Source organism: Somniosus microcephalus, chromosome 1 (assembly GCF_052327205.1).
Source record: "Somniosus microcephalus isolate GS21.2 chromosome 1, FLI_Smic_1.0, whole genome shotgun sequence".
In the NCBI taxonomy this organism is placed as follows: Eukaryota; Metazoa; Chordata; class Chondrichthyes; order Squaliformes; family Somniosidae; genus Somniosus; species Somniosus microcephalus.
In genome coordinates this window covers 21459621-21478453 of record NC_140987.1, presented here as the reverse complement: position 1 = coordinate 21478453, position 18833 = coordinate 21459621, and the positions used below count along the sequence as shown (strand labels likewise).

General features: G+C 47.8%; 1 protein-coding gene across 1 annotated transcript in view; it reads right to left on the bottom strand.

Annotated features, from left to right (window-relative positions):
- Nucleotides 1-4592, bottom strand: part of LOC147123982 (G protein-coupled receptor kinase 5-like) — a 160841-nt gene extending 156249 nt beyond the window's left edge. The window contains exon 1 of the mRNA XM_086002705.1: nucleotides 4496-4592. Coding sequence (XP_085858831.1) covers nucleotides 4496-4547 — 52 coding nt within the window. The 5' untranslated portion in view covers nucleotides 4548-4592. The remainder of the gene's footprint in view (nucleotides 1-4495) is intronic.
- Between the last annotated feature and the right edge of the window lie 14241 nt (nucleotides 4593-18833).

Genomic DNA, 18833 nt, shown 5'->3' with positions numbered 1-18833 from the left:
TCGGGAGACGGAGAGGTTTAGGGAGGAAATTCCGGAGCTCGGGGCCGAGGCAGCTGAAGGCACGACCGCCACTGGTGGAGCGATTATAATCAGGGATGCGCAAGAGGTCAGAATTGGAGGAGCGCAGGTATATCGGAGGGTTGTTGGGCTGGAGGAGATTCTCCTACTTCTTAGGCAGTCCCTCGGAATCGAGGATGACTTGCTTCCACATTAAAAATACGAGTTCTCAGGTGACTGATGAGTCCAATGCGGGACCTACAGTCTCCGTCACAGGTGGGGCAGACGGTGGTTGAAGGGGCGGGTGGGGTGCTTGGGTTGACGTACGCGCCTTCCGCTGTTTGCGCTTGGCTTCCGCTTGCTCCCGGCAAAGAGACTCGAGGTATTCGACGCCTTCCCGGATGCTTCTCCTCCACGTTGTACGGTCTTGGGCCAGGGATTCCCAGGTGTCGGTAGGGATGTTACACTTTTTCAAGGAGGCTTTGAGGGTGTCCTTGAAGCATTTCCTCTGCCCACCTGGGGCTCTCTTGCAGTGTCGGAGCTCCGAGTAGACCGCTTGTTTTGGGAGTCTCGTATCGGGCATGCGGACGATGTGACCCGTCCATCGGAGCCGATCGAGCATGGTCAAAGCTTCGATGCTAGGGATGTTGGCCTGAGCGAGAACACTGACGTTGGTGCGCCTATCCTGCCAATGGATTTGCAGGATCTTGCGGAGGCAGCGTTGGTGGTACCTCTCCAGTGCTTTGAGGTGCCTGCTATACATGGTCCATGTCTGAGGCATACAGCAGGGCGGGTATCACTGCTGCTCTGTAGACCATGAGCTACAGAGCTATATGTGACTCCACTCTCACACTGACACGGATGACTCTTAACTGACCTCTGGTTTGCTCGGTCAATTCATTCAGTTGTGTCCAAACCATCACCGGCCATTCAAGAAGGCCCACCATCGCCATAACTTTCTCAGGGCAACTAGGGAGATGGGCAACCAACACCGTCCTAGCCAGTGACCCCCCCCCACCCCCGAGAATGAATACCAAATTAAGTAACCGCCTCCGGCCAGGAGGAGACTGCTTCAGCAAAGCATCGCGCTTCAGCCTGAAACGAACACAGCAAGGCACTGCGGCCAACTGACATCATCAATGGGCCTCATTACTGAGGCAGAACAGACCACAAACGTTCCGAAGAATTACACTGAATTCATAGCACAGAAACAGGCCCAACCGGTCCATGCTAGCCCCTGTGCTCCACACGAGCCTCCTCCCACCCCTACTTTATCTCACCTCATCAACATATCCCTCCATTCCTTTCTCCCTCATGTGTTTATCCAGCCTCCCCTTAAATGCATCTATGCTACTCGTCTCAACCACTCCCTGTGGCAGCGAGTTCCACATTCTCCCCACTCTCTGGGTAAAGAAGTTTCTCCTGAATTCCCAATTGGATTTATTAGTGACTATCTTATACTTATGACCCCGAATTTTGGACTCCTCCACATTTTTCTCTACGTCCACCCTTTACAATTTTATAGACTTCTCATAGGTCACCCTAAGGCTCTACACATAAAACACTAGTCCGTGCTTTCTCTATCCAGAGATGCTGACTGACCTATTGTGTAGTTGCAGCATTTGCTGTTTTTATTACCAATCACTAAATGTTGAGATTAGTGCACTTGCCCTGTACAGGTACGTACACCTGTATGATTGGATAGAGGGGTAAACGGATGGGATCAGCTGTGGCTCAGTGGGTAGCACTCTCGCCTCGGAGTCAGAGAGTTGGGGGTTCAATCCCCGCTCCAGGGACTCGAGCACAAAAATCTAGGCCGACACACCCAGTGCAGCGCCGAGGGAGTGCCGCACTGTCGGAGGTGCCGTCTTTCGGATGAGACGTTAAACCGAAACCCCGTCTCGGGTGGACGTAAAAGATCCAATAACACTCCGGCACAGACACGATGGGCCGAATGGCCTCCTTCTGTGCTGTAAACTTCTATGATTCTACAAAATCAGCCTAAGAAAACCTATGGGATTTCACAAAACCGAGGATGGTATCAAAGCCCCAGACGCACACTAGGAGAAGTCCTTCATCTGAATAAAATGCTGTCACACTTAGTCCGAGTTTAATCCCATTTGTGAAGACACGATGCTTCCCCGGATGATCCCGAGTTCAACCCCAGATTCACGTCGGGTTTGTCGATCTTAGTGGGCGGCAATGATGGGGGAACTACAATGTCTCGAGGCCCCTGGGAAGGTGAGGAAATAAAAACCAACCACAATTCTTGCTCCTGATCATTATACAGCAACCACTGCAGGATCAGCCGTGATGTCCCTCCCACCAGCCCACCCCCCAACGATCCCTCTAATTTTATTTTTTTGAGCGCGGTGCCTTCAGATTTGTTTCGTGGCCGCGCGCGCGCGAACACTGCCCACCACCCAGGTCAAGTGCCCTGCCGACATTCACCCTTTAGGCAAGGTACCAGAAGGTACCCCAGCACAGAGTCAACGCTTCCAGGGGACGGGAGGGAAATCGTAGGGGAGGCAACCGACATAATACAGCCAGCAAAAAAGAACAAACTTGCATTTCTGTAGCGCCTTTCACGACCTTAGGAAACCCCAAAGCGCTTTACAGCCAATCACAGAATCTTACAGCACAGAAAAAGACCATTTGGCCCATCTTGCCAGTGTCGGCTCTTTGAAAGAGAGTCCCACACCGCTATTTCCCCACAGCCCTGCAAATTTGTCCTCTTGAAAGTATTCATCCAATTCCCTCTAGGAAGTTACTATTCAATCTATTTCCACCACCTTTATAGTGAAGGACTTTGAAGTGTAGTCACTGCTGTAATGTAGGGAATGAGGCAGCAAATTTGCACACAGCAAGATCCCACAAACAGCAATGAGAAAATTACCAGATTATGTTTTTTTTTTTTTTTAAAAAGTGATGTTGGTTGAGGGATAAATATTGGCCCCAGGACACCGGGGATAACTCCCCCCTGCTCTTCTTCGAAATAGTGACCGTGGGCTCTTTTACATCCTCCCGAGAGAGCAGACGGGGCCTCGGTTTAATGTCTCATCCGCAAGACAGCACCTCCGACAGTGCAGCGCTCCCTCAGTATCAAGGGATATGGGGATAGGGCAGGAAAAGTTGAGGTCGAAGATCAGCCATGATCTTATTGAATGGTGGAGCAGGCTCGAAGGGCCTGCTCCTACTCCTAGTTCCTATCTTTATGTTCTTAGTACTGCACTGGGAGTGTCAGCCTGGATTATGTACTCAAAGTCTCTGGAGTGGGACTTGAACCCACGGCAGTCTGACTCAGAGACGAGAGTGTTACCCACTGAGCCACAGCCGGCACTCGAAGAAGAAAATAAATGAAGACACATGCACTCTAGCTGCAGACTCTGGACCCTGGGCTATGCTAAAGATATTGATTAGAGCTGATTACGTGCCATTGCCACTGCACTCTCTCTGTAGTCCCTTGGTTTCATTAGTAACTGTTCTTAAACAATTTCAGTTCATTTGCAAAGAGTAGGTACTCCAATCTAGAATCCAGAGAGAGAAAGAGAGAACGCGAGAGAGGGGGAATGGATGGATCCCCACCCAAGGAGTTAGGGGGGTAAAAAGGATGAACTAAGAATTCAAACACTCACAAAAAGGAAAAGCAGGCAGCATCAGGATTATCCACCCAAGGGGACTAGGGGTGAAAATTTCTGCCTGAACTGGGGGGCTAGTTGGAAGCACATAGCCAAGGGGGCTAAAGGCAAGGGGTGGGCAAGCAGGAGATAAATGCACAAGTGCCCACCCAAAAAGGGGAGTGGGCGAGGGAGCACAGAGAGGGGAGGAAGGAAACCAGGGTTATAAACAAGTACCCAAGGGGAAGAGGCGCACTGGGTGTTGAATACCCTGGGGAGGGTGGGGGTATAAAAGGGATCATTAGTTGAAGCCCCCATCGAGGTGGGACAGGCAGGGCCTGGCATGAATACCAGCCAATGCCCCCTCCCCCCTTGCCCCCCAAGTAGCGACTGCAGGAGCAGATACAGAGCCCCGGGAAAGAGCGGAGAACATTTCCCCAAGCATTTACAGCGGGCCAAGGGGGGGTGGAGGAAGAGAAAGAGAGTCGGCCGCCTGCTTCACCCTCCTCAACAGCCAGGGACCGGAGTAAGGCGAGGAGGCCGAGCAGAGTTAGGGGGAACAGAGAGGGGGACAGAGAGAGGAGGGGGGCTCGGGGCTGGGTCCGTGCGGCCTTGCAACCTCTGCACACAGAGCAGGGAGAAAGAGAAAACCGAGGAGGAAAGAGAGGGGAAAGGCGGATCCCCGGCCCCCGGGAGCTGAGAGTCACCGGCGGCCCCAGCAAAACCCAACACAACCCCAGCCCCAGCAAAACCCACCCCAGCAAAACCCAACACAACCGCAACACAGACACAACCCAGCCCCTGTATCCCAGCCCAGGAAGCGATACACCCTCCCATTGTTCTCCGACACAATGTTGCCCCGCTCTCTCTCGCTCCTTTACCTTCTCGGGCTTTCAGCAGCACCGTGTTCGCTACAATGTTTTCTAACTCCATCGGCGCCCAAGCCCGCTCTCCCTCTCACACTGACTCTCCGCTTCAGCTGCCCCAACACACCCCTCCCCGCACCACCCTCATTGGTGCTCGCCCGCCAACTACACCCCCTGATTGGCTCACTCCCAAATCTTAGCATTATTATTATTTTAGATATATGTATGTGTGTGTGTACAGTTCAAACCCGTGTGTGTTTATATTATATATATATGTGTGTGTGTATATAAGTATATACCAGTATACCTATATATGTATGTAGCTATATTTATATATATAAAATAATAAAACCTGTGTGTATATATAATTTATATGCGTGTGTATAAAACCAGTGTGTATATATAACCAGTATTATATATATATGTATGCAGATATATTTTTATATATTCATATATATAAACAGTGTGTATATGTGAAAGAAAGACTTGCATTTATATAGCGCCTTTCACGACCACCAGACGTCCCAAGTACTATATATTTATATTATGTGTGTGTGTATATATAGATATAGATATATATGTAGGTATATATACATCAAACCAGTGTGTATATATATATGTATGTGTATGTAGGTATATTTTAGTAATATATATAACGTGTGTATATATAAAAAACCAGTGTGTATATATACATATATATGTATGTAGGTATATTTTATATATATATATAATGTGTGTATGTATAAAACCAGTGAGGTTATATACATGTGTTTGTGTGTATGTAGGTATATATTAAATATTATATATATATAACCTCTGTGTGTGTATAAAATCAATGCATATATATATAGGTATAGTTTATATATATAAAACCTGTGTGTATATATATATATATATATATATATGAAAGGTCATCACCTGAAATGTTAACGTTATTTATCTCTTCACAGATGCTGCCTGACCTGCTGAGCATTTCCAGCATTTTCTGGTTTTATTTCAGATTTCCAGTATTTTGCTTTTTGTGTATGTGAAAGAAAGACTTGCATTTATATAGCACCTTTCACGACCACCAGACATCCCAAACATTTTAAAGCCACTGAAGTACTTTTAGTCACTGTTGTAATGTAGGAAACGTGGCAGCCAATTTGCTCACAGCAAGCTCCCACAAACAGCAATGAGATAATGACCAGATAATCTGTTTTTTAATGATGTTGATTGTGGGATTAAATATTGGCCCCAGGACACCAGGGACAACTCCTCTGCTCTTCTTCGAAATAGTGTCATAGGATCTTTAACGGCCACACAAGAGGGCAGACAGTGCCTCGGTTTAACGTCTCATCCAAAAGACAGCACCTCTGACAGTGCAACACACCCTCAGTACTGCACTGGAGCAGCAGCCTAGAATTTTGTGCTCAGGTTTCTGGAGTGGGACTTAGAACCCACAACCTTCTGACTCAGAAGTGAGAGTGCTGCCCCCTGAGCCATGGCTGACACTTTCTTTTCTTTCTGTATATATTCTATATATATATGTGTGTGTGTGCGTGTATGTGTATATATATGTGTGTATTATATATATATAATATGTGTGCATGTGTATGTATATATATGTGTGTATTATATATATATATAATATGTGTGCGTGTATATATGTATATATATGTGTGTATTATATATATATATATAATATGTGTGCGTGTGTATATGTATATATAGGAAAATGAGCAGGCCATTCAGCCCCTAGAGCCTGTTCCGCCCTATTCTAGTTAGAAAGGCTAACATTCCATTAGCTTTATTTATGATTTTTATATCTGACTAGAAGCTTTTGGTCACCTGTCCTAATATCTCCTTATGCAGTTCGGTGTCAAATTTTGTTTGATAACGCTCCCATGAAGCGCCTTGGGACGTTTCACTACGTTAAGGGCGTTATATAAATTCGAGTAGTTGTTGTGTTGTAGGCATCAGCCCCTTGAGTCTTCCCTGCATTGCCTCCAGGGTCTAAATGTCTCCCTTGTATCTGAGTGACCGGAACTGGACACAGTCCTCAAGATGTGGTCCGACCAGTGAGCTCTGTACAATCTAAATGTGATTCCTCTGACTTGGCAATTTACTTGCTTCATTTCCCTACAGCGACTACACTTCATAAAATACTTCATTGGCTGTAAAGCGCTTTGGGACGTCCTGAAGTCATGAAAGGCGCTATATAAATGCAAGTCTTTCTTTTCCTTTGTTGATTGATGCTTCACACAGAAATCTTTCCTCTCGGAGTTGCTGCTGTGACTGGTTTGTAAAAATGTGGGACAGGGAGAGAGGATATTATCTGTCAACGAGACATTTTATAACATTTATGCACAATTTTGTATTTATTTTTTATTGAATTTTCGTTTCTTCCCCTCTGTGGTGATGATGTGTTTGGTGATGTAATCAAATCACTGCATCAAAGAAAGACGAACTTGCAGAAACCCCTTGGCCACATAATCCAGGCTGACACTCCCGGTGCAGTGCTGAGGGAGTGCGGCACTGTCGGAGGTGCCGTCTTTCAGATTGAGACTTTAAACCGAGGCCCCCCCTGTCTGCTCTCTCAGGTGGATGTAAAAGAACCCATGGCACTATTTCGAAGAAGAGCTGGGGACTTCTCCCCGGTGTGTCCTGGCCAATATTTCTTCTTCTCCTCATCTTAGGCAGTCCCTCGGAACCGAGGATGACTTGCTTCCACATTAAAAATGAGTTCGCAGGTGACTGATGAGTCCAACGTGGGACCTACAGTCTCGGTCACAGGTGGGGCAGATGGTGGTTGAAGCGGCGGGTGGGTGGGGTGTTTGGGTTGACGTGCGCTCCTTGCGCTGCCTGCGCTTGGCTTCCGCTTGCTCCCGGCGAAGAGACTCGAGGTGTTCGGCGCCTTCCCGGATGCTTCTCCTCCACTTTGTGCAATATTGGGCCAGGGATTCCCAGGTTTCGGTGGGAATGTTACATTTTTTCAAGGAGACTTTGAGGGTGTCCTTGAAGCGTTTCCTCTGCCCACCTGGGGCTCTCTTGCCGTGCCGGAGCTCCGAGTAGAGCGCTTGTTTTGGGAGTCTTGTATCGGGCATCAAGCAAGGCTGTGTCATCGCACCAACGCGCTTCTCGATCTTCCTGGCTGCAATGCTCCATTTCACCCTCAGTAAGCTCCCCGCTGGAGTGGAGCTAATTTACAGAACAAACAGGAAACTGTTCAACCTCCATCGCCTCCAGTCCAGATCCAAGGTCGTCCCATCCTCTGTCGTCGAATTACAGTATGCAGATGACGCTTGCGTCTGCGCTCACTCGGAGGTCGAACTCCAAACCATCGTCAACACCTTCACCGAAGCGTACGAGAGCGTGGGCCTTACACTAAACATCCGTAAGACAATGGTCCTCTACCAACCTGCCCCCGCCACACAGTACTGCCCCCCGATTATCAAAATCCACGACAAGGCCTTGGACAACGTGGACCAATTTCCATACCTCAGGAGCCTACTGTCAACAAGGGCAGACGTCGACAAAGTCCAACACCGCCTTCAGTGTGCCAGTGCAGCCTTCGGTCACCTGAGGAAGAGAGTGTTTGAAGACCAGGACCTCAAACCCGGCACTAAGCTCATGGTCTACAGAGCAGCAGTGATACCCGCCCTCCTGTATGCCTCAGAGACATGGCCAAAATGTATCCCTCAACTGACATCACTAAAACAGATTATCTGGCCATTATCACAGGAGCTTGCTGTGTGAAAATTGGCTGCCGCATTTCCTACATTGCAACAGGCTGTAAAGCACCTTTTGGACATCCTGAGATCCTAAAAAGCACTAGATAAATGCAAGCCTTTCTTTCTTTCTTTCTTAATCTCACAATCTGTGTTTGACTCAGGGCAACTCGGGGTGTGTAATGATCAGTAACATGTCATTCTAGAATGGTACACTAGGTGGAGCTGTATGTTTAGTAGTGGGCTACCCACAAGGCAGTAGTCAAGATGGATGCCTGTACACTAGTCCACGTGGCTGAATAAATGACTAGCTCAAGCTAGCTGTTCACAATGAAAACGTCTATTTATTTATGAACATAATAACAGGGTGGACATTAGATGCTGTCTTGCGAGCGTGGTCCACATTCCAAGAATTAAAAACAAGACTTTGTTCATTTATTTTCTCTGTCATTTTCTTCACCCTCATCGCTCTTGAAGGCACTGACCCCTTGCTAGTTCCACGGGCATCTCACACCCTCTGCGCCTAACCCAAGTAGCCATTATTCATACATAGTGGAACTCGCTGCCACAAAGTGTAGTTGAGGCGAATAGTGGAGATGCAATTAAGAGGAAGCTACATAAACACATGAGGGAGAAAGGAATAGAAGGATATGCTGATGGGGTGAGATGAAGAAGGGTGGGAGGAGGCATAGACCAGTTGGGCCGAATGACCTGTTTATGTGCTGTAAATTCTATGTAGTGAAGGTTAGGAGGTTTCTACATTACCAGAGTGACTGCACTTCAAAAATACTTAATTGGCTGTAAAGTGCTTTGGGATGTCCTGAGTTTGTGAAAGGCGCGATATAAATGCAAGCTTCTCTTTCTTTTACTTGATGTTGAACCTGATCCTGTTCCCTCCCAACGTCCGCACGTGTAACAGGGGTCACTGGACAGCAGTTGGGAGCGGGAAAGCCGGCCGATGTTTCCTGCTCTAAGTTGGAGGGCTGCCTGGCTACGTTAAGCTAACTCCGCAAGGACCAGAGATCGAACTGTGGGGGGGGCGGCGGGGGAGGTCTGTTAGGGTCGCCAAACTCTGGCTGGATGTATTCCAGGAGGTTGCGTCACACGACCTCCCACCTCCAACCACCCCGCCCCCACCCTCCCGCCATTGGTCGCCTGCCTCATCCATCCCTCGTGGCCCCAGCCAATTGGACAGCGAATAAACTGTTGGTTACCCAATTGGATGAATCTTAACTGTCAGTCAAACAGCCTCCTTGAAAAAGTGTAACATCCCCACCGACACCTGGGAATCCCTGGTCCAAGACTGCACAAAATGGAGGAGAAGCATCCGGGAAGGCGCCGAACGCCTCGAGTCTCTTTGCCGGGAGCAAGTGGAAGCCAAGCACAAATAGCGGAAGGAGCGCACGTCAACCCAAGCACCCCGCCCACCCGCCCCTTCACCCACCGTCTGCCCCACCTGTGACAGAGACTGTAGGTCCCGCATTGGACTCATCAGTCACCTGCGAACTCATTTTTAATGTGGAAGCAAGTCATCCTCGGTTCCGAGGGACTGCCTAAGAAGAAGAAGTTCCCATCTTGAATATTTTTCTAGCTATTGGAGTTCAAAGAAAGTAAATAAAACACCATTTTTTTTAATTGCCAGTGTGATATTTCTCCTGGGTTTTGCACCCAGCGGTGTCCTAGAGATTGCTCTTTAATTCCTGAAGACTCCAGGACAATCCTGGAAAGTTGGCAACCATCTTGTCCATGTGGCTCAGTGAACTCACTAGGGGCAATTTTCTGAGGTTGTCTTTTGAGTGTCAGCTGTGGCTCAGTGGGTAGCACACTTGCTTCTAAGTCCAAAGGTTGTGGGTTCAAGTTCCACTCCAGGGACTTGAGCACATAAAGCTAGGCTGACACTCCCAGTGCTGGGAGAGTGCTGCACTGTCAGAGGTGCTGTCTTTTGGATGAGATGTTAAACCGAGGTCACATCTGCTCTCTTGGGTGGATGTAAAAGATCCCCTGGCACTATTTTGAAGAAGAGTAGGTGAGTTATCCCTGGTGTCCTAGGCCAATATTTATCCCTCAACCAACGTAACAAAAAAAAACAGATTAACTGGCCATTATCACATTGCTGTTTGTGGGAGCTTGCTGTGCGCAAATTGGCTGCTGCGTTTCCCACATTACAACAGTGACTCCACTTCAAAAAAGTAAAGTGTTGTAAAGCGCTTTGAGACGTCCGGTGGTCGTGAAAGGCGCTATATAAATGCAAGTCTTTCTTTCTCTGCTGAGGGAGGGGACCTTATCTGCCGAGAGCGCCTGGTCGGAAAACCATGGGCGACACGCACCTGACTTAACGACCTGGGAGCTCAAAGTCGGAAAATTAGCCCAGGAGTCCTCGAGGAAAATAACTTGCAATGTTTAGGGCGGCACCCGGAGGACTTATTGACATCTTGAGTGGGTCACAGGGTTTGTCTGAATGGAAATGACAAAAGTCTATTCAAAACAAGGAGCGTATCTTCATCAAATGTTTCTTTCAACACAAGATGTTTTCTCCTGGACAAATAGCCAACTGTATCTTCTCTCAGTTTGTTGCTATTCATTTTACATTCCATTCTTAAAGGAGAATATGTGTATTTGTGTGTGTGCCTCTGTGTGTGTACGTGTGTGTGTCTATGTGTTTGTGTTGTGGGTGTGTCTGTCTTTGTGTCTATGAGTTTGTGTGTCTGTCTTTGTGTCTATGAATTGTGTGTCTATGAGTTTGTGTGTGTCTGTATATCTATGAATTGTGTGTCTGTGTGTCTATGAGTTTGTGTGTGTCTGTATATCTATGAATTGTGTGTCTGTGTGTCTATGAGTTTGTGTGTGTCTATGAGTTTGTGTGTCTGTCTGTGTGTCTATGAATTGTGTGTCTGTGTGCCTATGAGTTTGTGTGTCTGTCTTTGTGTCTATGAATTTGTGTGTGTCTGTGTGTCTATGAATTGTGTGTCTGTGTGCCTATGAGTTTGTGTGTCTGTCTTTGTGTCTATGAGTTTGTGTGTGTCTGTCTTTGTGTCTATGAATTGTGTGTCTGTCTGTGTGTCTATGAGCTTGTGTGTGTCTGTGTGTCTATGAATTGTGTGTCTGGCTGTGTGTCTATGAGTTTGTGTGTGTCTGTGTATCTATGAATTGTGTGTCTATCTGTGTGTCTATGAGTTTGTGTGTGTCTGTGTATCTATGAATTGTGTGTGTCCGTGTGTATCTGAGTTGTGCGTGTGTGTCTGTGTGTCTAAGAATTGTCTGTGTATCTGAGTTGTGCGTGTGTCTGTGTGTCTATGAATTGTCTGTGTATGAGTTGTGCGTGTGTCTGTCTCTGCATCAGTGTGTTTGCCTGAATATTTTCCAATTAATTTGCTGCCTCCCCTTGTAGTTTCAGGAAGGAACTCTCTTACCTCATAGGAGAAAGCTTTGCATTGGTTCCCACCCAGTAGCCCCTAGAGCCCTGTCACTCCTGGTCTAAAGACACCCTAGGGAGCTCCTGAGTTACATCGATTGCCTGCTCCACCTGGCCCAGATTAATGAGATCAGTATTATTTTCAATCTCAGATGTTTTTTTTGGGAGCCATCAGAGTTCGAGAATATGAGCACTGACTGTGCACTGCTGTTCCTGGTCAGGGCTGAGTTTCTAAGGTATGCGTTTAACTGTGCAAGGAGAAAATATGGTTTCAAACACCGCAGAATCTGGTTTTTTTTTCTCACTCCTCTCCGCAGGCATCTGTTGCCCTCTCCTCTCCCCCCTCACCCACCTGACTATCACTTGTATACGATATAATTTAAGGTGTCAGCCTTGGCTCAGTCGGTAGCACTCTCGCCTCTGAGTCTGTGAAGGTTATGGGTCTCAAGTCCCATAACTGAGCACATACTCCAGACTGATACTTTAGTGCGGTACTGAGGGAGCGCTCCAATGTTGGAGGTGCCGTCTTTCAGGATGAGACGTGTTAAACCGAGGCCCCGTCTGCTCTCTCAGGTGGATGTAAAAGATCCTGTGTCACTATTTCGAAGAATAGCAGGGGGAGTTATCCCCAGTGTCCTGGCCAATATTTATCCCTAAAAAACAGATGATCCGGTCATTATCACATTGCTGTTTGCGGGAGTTTACTGTGCGCAAATTGGCTGCCGCGTTTCCTACATTACAACAGTGACTCCACTTCAAGAATACTTCATTGGCCGTAAAGCGCTTTGGGACGTCCTGAGGTTGTGAAAGGCGCTATATAAATGTAAGTTCTTCTTCTTCATAGCTCAGATACTGACTGCGTTAACCCACTGAGTCTTTCATTGATGTGGGATGGGGTGGGGTGGGGTGGAGAGTGAGGGGAGTGGGAAGGTGGGGCGCATATTTATTTTAAAGGGGTATCACATTTGTGGAAAAAAGTTTGGCAAACATTTTTGCTGCCATTTGTTAGTAAACAGATGATGCAACGACAACAGATTGTTGTTACTTTATAATCGCAGCTGTTGTTACCGCCTGGGAATTGCTGCTGTAACATGTTATGCTCTCCCATTTTTTTGTTCTGCTCTCAACTTTGCTTTGACAATTGACGGTGCAACTCCCTCAACGGGAAAGTCAATGGCCGTCTGCCTGGACTGAGTGATCCACGCTTTACCTAAACAAGCACTGAGCTTCTTCTATAGCAAGACACAGCATGCGGTTACATGACACCTTTCAGCCGTGTCAGCTGTGGCTCAGTGGGTAGCACACTTGCCTCCTGAGTCAGAAAATTGTGGGTGACCTAAGAAAACTACTAGGCACTTGGTCTAAGCGTTAAACAAAGCTTTAATCAACTGTTTTTTAACATGGAGATCTAGTTGTGTCCTTCACTAGTTCCTGTTAAAGAATGTCCTGAGCAAGCTGGGCCTGTGCACGAGTATTTATACTCTCCCTGGACAGCGCCACCAGCAGGCCGCCCAGTATTATTTCATAAGTCATTTCCACAGGAATGACAAGATTCATGTCAGTGGGTTCAAGTCCCCACTCCTGTAGAACTAAACACAAAAATCTAGGCTGCCACTCCCAGTGCAGTACCGAGGGAGCGCTGCACTGTCAGAGGTGCCGTCCTCTGGATGAGACGTTAAATCCAGGCCCCATCTGCTCTCTCAGGCACTATTTCGAAGAAGAGCAGTGGAATTATCCCCGGTGTCCTGGGACCAATATTTATCCCTTGATCAACAGCACTGGAAAAACAGATTATCTGGTCATTATCACATTGCTGTTTGTGGGAGCTTGCTGTGCGCAAATCGACTGCGCATTTCCCACATTGCAACAGTGACTCCACTTCAAAAAAAGTACCTCATTGGCTGTAAAGTGCTTTGGAATGTCCTGAGGCTGTGAAAGGCGCTGTAGAGTGTGCCAGTGCAGCCTTCGGTCGCCTGAGGAAGAGAGTGTTTGAAGACCAGGACCTCAAATCCGGCACTAAGCTCATGGTCTACAGGGCAGCAGCGATACCCGCCCTGCTGTATGCCTGAGACATGGACCATGTACAGCAGGCACCTCAAAGCACTGGAGAGGTACCACCAACGCTGCCTCCGCAAGATCCTGCAAATCCATTGGCAGGATAGGCGCACCAACGTCAGTGTTCTCGCTCAGGCCAACATCCCCAGCATTGAAACTTTGACCACGCTCGATCAGCTCCGATGGACGGGTCACATCATCCGCATGCCCGATACGAGATTCCCAAAACAAGCGCTCTACTCGGAGCTCCGGCACGGCAAGAGAGCCCCAGGTGGGCAGAGGAAACGCTTCAAGGACACCCTCAAAACCTCCTTGAAAAAGTGTAACATCCCCACCGACACCTGGGAATCCCTGGCCCAAGACCGCACAAAATGGAGGAGAAGCATCCGGGAAGGCGCCGAATACCTCGAGTCTCTTCGCCGGGAGCAAGCGGAAGCCAAGCGCAGGCAGCGCAAGGAGCGCACGTCAACCCAAGCACCCCACCCACCCGCCGCTTCAACCACCGTCTGCCCCACCTGTGACAGAGACTGTAGGTCCCGCATTGGACTCATCAGTCACCCAAGAACTCATTTTTAATGTGGAAGCAAGTCATCCTCGGTTCCGAGGGACTGCCTAAGAAGAAGCGAAGATGCAAGTCTTTCTTTCTTTTCTTTCATGTCCTTCAGGTGACCCAAAGCGCTTCACGGCCGGTGAAGTACTTTTGAAGTGCAGTCACTGTTGTAATGTAGGGAAACACGGCAGACGATTCGCAGACTGAGATAGATAGAATTTTGTGAGACAAGGGCTATGGAACCAAGGCGGGTGGATGGAGTTAAGATACAGATCAGCCCTGATCTCATTGAATGGCGGAACAGGCTCGAGGGGCTGAATGGCCTCCTCCTGTTCCTGTGTAACAGGCTCGAGGGGCTGAATGGCCTCCTCCTGTTCCTGTGTAACAGGCTCGAGGGGCTGAATGGCCTCCTCCTGTTCCTGTGTAACAGGCTCGAGGGGCTGAATGGCCTCCTCCTGTTCCTGTGTAACAGGCTCGAGGGGCTGAATGGCCTCCTCCTGTTCCTGTGTAACAGGCTCGAGGGGCTGAATGGCCTCCTCCTGTTCCTGTGTAACAGGCTCGAGGGGCTGAATGGCCTCCTCCTGTTCCTACGTTCCTATTTCGGTGTCCAAGCTTTTATCACTTTGTGGCCCACTGAGGTTCATCTCCTGGAGCCTCAGGGAGCCTCGCATAAAGTTCAAACAAAACGTCCCCATTAATTTGCATTCACAGATCTCGGTTGCAGCATTTTATTCAGCACTGAGTGAACAGCGCTGGAAACCCACAATGTTCAAACAGAAGAGACCAGCGACTGAGAAATATAAAGAGAAGCAAATAGCGCTGAGTTGCTTGGGCTGGGGGTTCGGGGCCATGTGAGTCCCATGGGCTGCAGTTTACCCCAGCAAAGAGTCATAGAGTCATAGAGTCATAGAGTAATACAGCACGGATAGAGGCCCTTCGGCCCATCGTGTCCATGCCGGCCATCAAGCCCTGTCTAATCTAATCCCATATTCCAGCATTTGGCCCGTAGCCTTGTATGCTATGGCATTTCAAATGCTCATCCAAATGCTTCTTAAATGTTGTGAGGGTTTCTGCCTCCACAACCCTTTCAGGCAGTGAGTTCCAGACTCCAACCACCCTCTGGGTGAAAAAGTTCTTTCTCAAATCCCCTCTAAACCTCCCGCCCTTTACCTTGAATCTATGCCCCCTAGTTATTGACCCCTCTACTAAGGGGAAAAGCTCCTCAGCATCCATCCTATCTATGCCCCTCACAATTTTGTACACCTCAATCATGTCCCCCCTCAGCCTCCTCTGCTCCAAGGAAAACAAACCCAATCTGCCCAGTCTCTCTTCATAGCTGAAGCGCTCCAGCCCTGGTAACATCCTGGTGAGCCTCCTCTGCACCCTCTCTAACGCGATCACATCTTTCCTGTAGTGTGGCGACCAGAACTGCACACAGTATTCCAGCTGTGGCCTAACCAGTGTTTTATACAGCTCCATCATAACCTCCTTGCTCTTATATTCTATGCCTCGGCTAATGAAGGCAAGTATCCCATATGCCTTTTTTACCACCTTATCCACCTGTTCCGCCGCCTTCAGGGATCTGTGTACCTGCACACCCAGATCCCTCTGACCCTCCGTCTTGCCTAGGGTCTTTCCCTTCATTGTGTATTCCCTTGCCTTGTTAGACCCCCCAAAGTGCATCACCTCGCACTTTTCCGGGTTAAATTCCATTTGCCACTGTTCCGCCCATCTGACCAACCCATCTATATCGTTCTGCAGACTGAGGCTACCCTCCTCGCTATTTACCACCCTACCAATTTTAGTATCATCCGCGAATTTACTGATCATACCCTTTACATTCATATCCAAGTCATTAATGTAGACCACAAACAGCAAGGGACCCAGCACCGATCCCTGTGGTACCCCACTGGCCACAGGTTTCCAGTCACAAAAACAACCTTCGACCATCACCCTCTGCCTTCTGCCACTAAGCCAGTTTTGTATCCAATGTGCCAAGGCACCCTGGATTCCATGGGCTCTTACCTTCTTGACCAGTCTCCTGTGCGGGACTTTATCGAAGGCCTTACTGAAATCCATGTATACCACATCCACTGCGTTACCCTCATCCACACACCTAGTCACCCCCTCAAAAAATTCAATCAAATTAGTCAGACATGATCTTCCCTTGACAAAGCCATGTTGACTATCCCTGATTAATCCTTGCCTCTCCAAGTGGAGACAAATTTTGTCCCTCAGGATTTTTTCCAGTAATTTTCCTACCACTGATGTTAGGCTCACTGGCCTGTAGTTCCCCGGTTTTTCCCTACTACCCTTCTTGAATAATGGTACTACATTAGCGGTTCTCCAGTCCTCTGGCACATCCCCTGTGGCCAGAGAGGTCCTGAATATATGTGTTAGAGCCCCCGCAATCTCCTCCTTTGCCTCACACAGCAGCCTGGGGTACATTTCATCCGGGCCTGGGGATTTATCCATTTTTAGGCCAGCTAAAACCGCCAATACCTCCTCCCTCTCGATGTTAATATGTTCGAGCATATCACAGTCCCCCCGCCCTATTTCTATGTCTACATCGTCCTTCTCCATAGTGAAAACAGATGCAAAAAATTCATTTAGAACCCCTCCTACATCTTCCGGCTCCACACACAGATTGCCACTTTTGTCCCTAATGGGCCCTATTTTTTCCCTAGTTATCCTTTTACCCTTAATATACTTATAAAACATCTTCGGATTTTCCTTTATTTTGCTCGCCAGTGTTATTTCATGGCCCCTCCTTGATCTCCTAATTTCTTTTTTAAGTATCCCCCTGCACTTTTTGTACTCCTCTAGGGCTTCCTCCGTCTTTAGCCTTTTGTATCTACCAAAAGCCCTCCTTTTTTTCCTAATCCATTCCCGTATATCCCCTGACATCCACGGTTCCCTGTGGTTTTTGGAACCACTCTTGACATTTATGGGAACATGTTGCCCTTGTATGATCTCAATCTCCCTTCTGAAAGCCTCCCATTGCTCCGATGCGGATTTTCCTACAAGTAGCTGATCCCAGTCCATTTTGGCCAGATCCTGCCTTATCCTATTAAAATCGGCCTTCCCCCAATTTAGAACCTTTATTTCCGGCCCATCCCTGTCCTTTTCCATGACCACCTTAAATCTTACCATATTATGGTCACTATCACCAAAGTGCTCACCTACTAGCACTTTTTCCACTTGGCCGGCCACATTCCCTAGAATTAGGTCCAGTACCGCCCCCTCTCTTGTAGGACTTTCTACATGCTGGCTCAAAAAGCTCTCCTGGATGCACTTTAAGAATTCTACACCCTCTGAGCCTTTCACACTTTGACTATCCCAGTTAATATTGGGGAAGTTGAAATCCCCCATTATTATTACCCTATTATTTGCACATTTCTCTGAGATTTGCCTACATATCTGTTCCTCTATTTCCCCCTGACTGTTTGGAGGCCTATAGTACACTCCCAGCAAAGTGCTTGCCCCCTTTTTGTTTTTAAGCTCCACCCATATGGCCTCATTAGAGGACCCTGCTAATATATCATCCCTCCTTACTGCAGTAATTGACTCCTTAATTAATATTGCGACACCCCCTCCTCTTATACCTCCCCCTCTGTCTCGCCTGAAGATTCTGTACCCCGGAATATTGAGCTGCCAGTCTTGCCCCTCCCTCAACCATGTCTCCGTGATAGCAACAATATCATACTCCCATGTGTTTATCAACACCTTCAGTTCATCCACCTTATTTGCAAGACTCCTTGCATTAAAATAGATGCCATCCAGCCTTGCCCTTATGTCAATGCCTTCTGTACAGGGGTGGATGAGGGGGTGGATGGGGTGGGTGGAGAGGACTTATTTTCAAATGAGAAATCAGTCAATAAGCCCACCGTTATATAAGTCTGGTATACAAGCCCGCTGTTATACAGATTTGTTATTGTACCAGCCTGCTGATATATAAACCCGTATGGCTGAGTAAACCGACTGTTGCAGAAGTCTGGGGTTGTAGAATCCCGCTGTTGTACAACCCTGTTCTTATACAAATCGACTGTTGTAGAATCCTGCTACTGTACAAGCCTGCGATTACATGGGCTTACCGTTGTACAAGCCTACTGTTGTACAAACCTAGTGTTACACAAGTCTAGTGTTACACAAGTCTAGTGTTAGGAACATAGAAACAGGAGGAGGCCATTCAGCCCCTCGAGCCTGTTCCGCCATTCAATTAGATCATGGCTGATCTGTATCGTAACTCCATCTACCCGCCTTGGTTCCATATCCTTTAATACCCTTGCCCAACAAAGGTCTATGGGCTGGATTTTCATTCAGGAGTCGGGTAGGAGGCGGGACTACAACTTTCGGGGTTGTAGTCCCGCCTCCATCGAGTTCTAGCCAACCCATGCAATTTTAACTTGATTGACCTTGTTGAGCCCGCCCAGCGGGCTCAGCAGGCCAATTAAGGGCCACCCGGCAACAGGTGATGTCACAGGCTGAAATTTCATCTGTCAAGAGGTTTTGACAGATGAAATATCAGTGTTTCACAGCTGTTGTAAGCTGTCAAACACTGACAGTCTTACTTCTCCACAGACTCAGTTAGAAATCTCACCGGCACAGAAAGCTGAAGGCTGTCAC